This window comes from Haemaphysalis longicornis, unplaced genomic scaffold, assembly GCF_048455015.1.
Source record: "Haemaphysalis longicornis isolate Haplotype H1 unplaced genomic scaffold, Haemaphysalis longicornis Haplotype H1 scaffold_7, whole genome shotgun sequence".
Lineage (NCBI taxonomy): Eukaryota > Metazoa > Arthropoda > Arachnida > Ixodida > Ixodidae > Haemaphysalis > Haemaphysalis longicornis.
The window spans coordinates 127,971,463-127,976,468 of record NW_027526422.1 but is presented as its reverse complement, the minus strand read 5'-3'; the positions used below and the strand labels follow the sequence as shown (position 1 = coordinate 127,976,468).

The window sequence follows — 5,006 nt, the reverse complement described above, 5'->3', positions numbered from 1 at the left end:
TCGCAGGACTTCTGCTCCATGAGAAGAATCCCGATTGGAAATAAGAAAATCACTATTCATGTCTCGTGCTTTCTGAAAATAAGTAAGTTTCCCATAAAACTCCTCCTTCTTTTGGATTATTCCTTAGAGAAAAAGAAGATGAATTTCATAACTTTACAAAAATACACAGCTGTAGGTGGCAGAAAAGTCCCGAGCTGTCTTCCCTTATAGGCTCTGTGCCGACACACAGAGTGCACATGGTTGCATGAACTGCGTCGTGAGTTACAGCGCCATTTTGAAAACACGTCCATTGAAGAAGCAACAGCAAATGCTACAGCTGTGAAACACACCTGGGTCTACGTGATCGCTCGTGAGAGCCCCACAGGGAAATGTCTTTTTACGAAGCCTACCAAAACGAAAAAACAAGGAAAGTTCCATCAAAGTTGCTTTTGTAAACCAGGAAAAAAAAAGCATCGAGTCTGCGCACAAAATCATCACCTGGACCTGGAGCCAGGGTATTTTTCCCCTTCAAAGTGCAACGCAGCGAAAGCAAACGCAAGGTGGGCTTCTCTTTCCGTCTCTCGGTTTTCTCCCGGTAATCTACATTCTCTGATTGAGCGGTATATTGGTCTATAAGCAGGCAGTCTTTGGCAGGCGCATTCCACAGCACTGGCTTGGCCGCTAACCACTTCTGTATCTGTATCTTCTGAGCATGTTTCTAATTTACGTGATGGTCATATTCGGTTGGCATATTAGCGGCCCCATAATCTAATTGCTGAGCTACTCGTTGACTGCGTTTTGAAAGCCTGGCATCTGCTAGTTTTTTAAAGGTATGCAGGGTACCTTCACGAGACGCAAGGAACTTAGCCAGTCGAAGTGTGGTCTTTACTTTACCTTACCTCTCTCCCCAGCTCACATGCCTGCTCGATGAACGGGAAGAGAATGACTGCTGCCCGTCCGAAGCCGTACTACCAAGTCGTCGACGGGGTGCCTCGAAGCCCACTTATTGCACCGGAATTGCTAAGGGAGGGTTTTGAATTCGTTCCTGAAAAAGGTGACCTTTTACAGGTGAGCTACCCAAAGAGTGGAACTCACTGGGTTCAGTACATCACCCAGCTCATCCTCAGAAACGGCGAACCTCTGGAGAGTTACGAAGACTTCAGGAAAAACGCCGTATTTCTCGAGTATCGGCCCGGGCCCAGAAGCTACAGACCCAGCAACGTGTTACGCACATTTCTCACGCATATACCACTGCATACGGAAAATATGAACCCTGAAGCTAAGTACGTTTACGTGGCACGGAACCCTTGGGACTGCTGCGTGTCTGCCTACCACTATGTAAGATATAGGGCTGTGCACCCCTCCCCTTTACAATTTTTGCGTGTATATTGTCTACCGGGTGTGTTGAGGGAACAAAAGAAGTTCGAGGATTCTCGAAGTGGTCAGGCTTCTGGCGGCACGGCTTACTGTGTCACTATATTAAACGAAGCTGTTGGTCAAGCTGGTGCCTTATGATTGAAAAATAGAGCGCGGCTTGGACGACGGGACAAGCGCTCCCGTCGTGCTTCTTTAATGTCGTTGTCCAATCGCGCTTAATAATTTCTTAATAATTGTGTACTGCTCGTTTTAGAATGTTTTCCTTCCAGCTAGCGTACGCTAAAATGGCTGGCTGTGAATGCACGATTTCATGACTACAAAGGGCTGTGATGCAAAATAGATCTGCGTGGGTGTGGAAGTTCTGTTTCTTCTTGGCCGTTGCATGTTTCGACGTGCGATGAAAAAGCTGCAGCGCTCAACGTTAATTGGCAAGTCACGGGGTCAGAATACACCTCTTCCGCGTAATCAGTTGCTGCCTGTTCTATGTGCGCTAACTAGTGGCTGTGGAAACAGAGATATCGCAACTACCATATGCCGCGTGCAATGAACGAAAAAAACTGCATGTGCGTGGCAGTTACGGGAATAGCGCTAATGCGCGAATCCTGAGTACCACTTACCACGTGCAGATAAGTTTGTAAACGCTGAAATCAATTGAGCGGGTCTTTTCCAGTGCATGGAAACTTTTCCCCGCGTGAAAATGATATTGAAGACGTGGAAATCTATTTTTCTTTTTTGTATTATGCAATACAAAATTGATTTGGTAACATGTGGAACGTAACAATTATCGGTCGGCTTTCAGGTAATATTTTTAATTATCTTTTCGCGTAGTAATTTTTGTTAGATTTTCCACGGCAAGTTTCATTTATTCCTAGCCTAACGGCTTCACTGCGATAACCTGGCATGCATACGGCACGTTTTATTTATTCCCGGCCCAGTAGTTTAAATGCAATAATCTTGCATGCATGCCGCCGATTGTAATGCTACGTAGGATTTAATTGCTCAGAGCTAAGAGGGCGGACTTACCAAGTTAAACTGCTGAAGGGAGTAGGCAACCTTTTTGACAATCACCGGTTTTGGACGCCATATTTACCCTAGGGGTGTTGACTTTAATTAACCATGGGTCAATTGAAGCAACGAAGAAGTATCATAGAACGGCCGAGCGATATTCTCTTAACAGCAGAGCTGTTTCAACGATCAATTGGACGCACTTTGCGCGAAGGATGGATGCACTTTTGTCGGCCTGGGCGTATCCCCTTGGCTTGCTCCTCCGAGACCTCTCTAGAAATATCCTGCTGTCGCACTGCTTCTTTCCTGTGTCTCCTTGAGCTTAACTTTAGCACGTTTCTCCTGAGCTTGAATTCTACTTTCCGGCTGTCAAAGAAATCTCTAATTGGCTCACTTACCTTGCCCCCACGAATCATTGCCCTATTCTCCGCTGCCTCACGTTTGTCATTTGGGGCGCTCCGTGACATGTCCGCTTCATTGCGGCAAATTATCCTTCGTGGCTAAATTTAAATTATCCTGATTGCTTCGTCTTCCCCTGACTTATGAGCATATCCACGATTTCATCATGTTACATTCCTGATAAATCGTCGTCTTTCTTGCATTTGCCATTTGTGTCGGTTTTTATTGTGTCGTAAATAAATTGCGCAAGGCCGACACAAAGTAGCATCCTAGTATCAGTTACCCGGCTCTTGAGAATTGTTTTAATTCCTGCTTCACTATATGTGATGCTCCAGAAAGCGCCAGTGGGTATTGAACATGGTAGTGATCGGTGCATTTGTACAATGAGGCCAATGAATCGTCACTAGGCGAGTTGTTTATGGTACGATTCAATGCCTCTGCTAAACTGTTATCGCCCTGGTTTCATCATAAACAATAACATTTTTGGTTTTCCGGTGGTACATACCGGTCGCATGCGTCTTGGCTTGGCATTATTTGCACTGTTAAAAATAACCATTTTGAGAACATTTTAAAATAAACATTTCAATATTTTTAATATATTTTAAACTTTCAAAAAATACTTAGGACGCTGGAGAGCAGAACGTTGTTATGCCTGCCTATTTTTGGCGCCTAAAACATGCTTTTTTATGCCTAGAAATCCAGCCTCTACTTTTCACGCACAATACTTTGCGTACACAAAATGAAGCAACCTGAAAATAGCTTTGACGCAATCAATGCAACCTCACCTGAACCTTCAGTGAATACAAAATCCACAGGAACGTCAGAGCTTTTTCTCGCGTGAAAATGCCTGACCGTCAATTCTTATTTCATTACATTCCGGAGTAGGTATGATATGTGCTGATGTTTTCCAGACGTTAGATGTGAAACACAACAGACGAGGAACCAGCCATGCGTTCGGCTGCCAAAAACCCCACGTGGATACCAGCCAAGAAAACTGTGCTTCTTCGATCTATTGCGATAGATACGTTTTTAATGTTCAGCGACACTCTATGTGCCTTAGTTGAGCATGCACTATGTAGAAAGTCGCTATGGAATGAATCGCCCATGACGAACCTGCCCGTCAAGTGCACAGGGGTTGCGAAAGAATCGTCCATCAGCCACCCCGACAGATTCCGTCCACGTGCCGGGCTTCGGTAAAAGCAAACGGGCCTATCTTCCCTGTGTTTGTGCAGTTCTTTTATGTAGTGCACTATCGCTATGTTATAGTAGTAAATTCTACCTTCTGAACTTTTCACTTTCCATTAACGCAGGCTAAAGACGTGAGCGTCTACCTCTTTGAAGACGGCACATTCGACGACTTCTTCGAGTGCTTCCTTGAGGGAGACTTTGGCTGGGGAGACTACTTCGAGCACGTAGTGGGTGGCTATTCCCTAAAGAACGAGCCTAACGTGTTCTTCGTAACGTACGAGGAACTTAAAACAAACACACGGAACACGATAGTAAATCTGGCTCGATTTATAGGGGACCGCTACGGAAACATGCTCGAAAATGATGGAAAAGACGGTCAGAAGCTAATCGACATAATCATCGAGAGGAGTGCACCTGGAAGCATGCGCAACATTTTAGCTTCAAACCTCGGAGGGCAGGGGAACGCCGAGGCCGACGAAAGTCTAAAAAAACTGGACATCTCGTCTAAGGTTGCTCACGGCGGAAGCAAGAGCCACAGCTTCGTCAGGAGAGGCGAGGTTGGAGGCTGGAAGGAGTACTTCTCGCCCGACCAGCTAAGACGCATGGAGTCTAAAATCGCCAAAAAGACCCATGGTTCAAACGTCATGAGCTTGTGGAGTGACATACGTGAAGAAGCACTACGTATTTGTGGAGAAAGCGAGTAGCCTTCATTGGCTGCGGGGTTCTCCCGGCCGGCGGTGTGCGCAAGATTATCAGCTGGCTCGTCACGTGTCCATGGCATAAATTTGAATAAACAGTCTTCATTTGTTTAAATGGGCTTCTCCTAAAAGTGCAGGAGTGGGGCGTGTTGCCTTGTTTTCTTTATTTTTTATTCCTGAGGCGAGTACGCTTCGACGTTGAGCGGTGCAAGCAGCGCCTCCATACGTTTCACCCACTACGCCCCAATGCTTTTTCCTTTCACCTTACCAGTGCTCTTAAATCCGAGTATCTACAAGCATCCCTTTCATCTCCATGCCCTGATCTCCACCGGCACTTGCCTTCGTCTGAAAGCTAGACGA

At 45.8% G+C, this 5,006-nt stretch overlaps 1 protein-coding gene across 4 annotated transcripts; it reads left to right on the top strand.

Annotated features, from left to right (window-relative positions):
* The first annotated feature begins 296 nt into the window (after positions 1-296).
* LOC144146954 (sulfotransferase ssu-1-like) lies at positions 297-4,722 on the top strand. Of its 4 annotated transcripts, XM_077678933.1 has the most exons (4): positions 374-539; positions 891-1,047; positions 1,107-1,317; positions 4,071-4,722. In XM_077678933.1, exons 3-4 carry the CDS (start codon positions 1,246-1,248, stop codon positions 4,650-4,652), a joined length of 654 nt encoding a protein of 217 aa, XP_077535059.1. In that variant the 5' UTR covers positions 374-539; positions 891-1,047; positions 1,107-1,245; the 3' UTR covers positions 4,653-4,722. The 4 variants fall into 4 exon arrangements, with proteins under 4 accessions (XP_077535058.1, XP_077535059.1, XP_077535055.1 ...); XM_077678932.1 differs by lacking the exon at positions 1,107-1,317 and having other exon boundaries at positions 297-539; XM_077678929.1 differs by having other exon boundaries at positions 891-1,317.
* Positions 4,723-5,006: the final 284 nt, after the last annotated feature.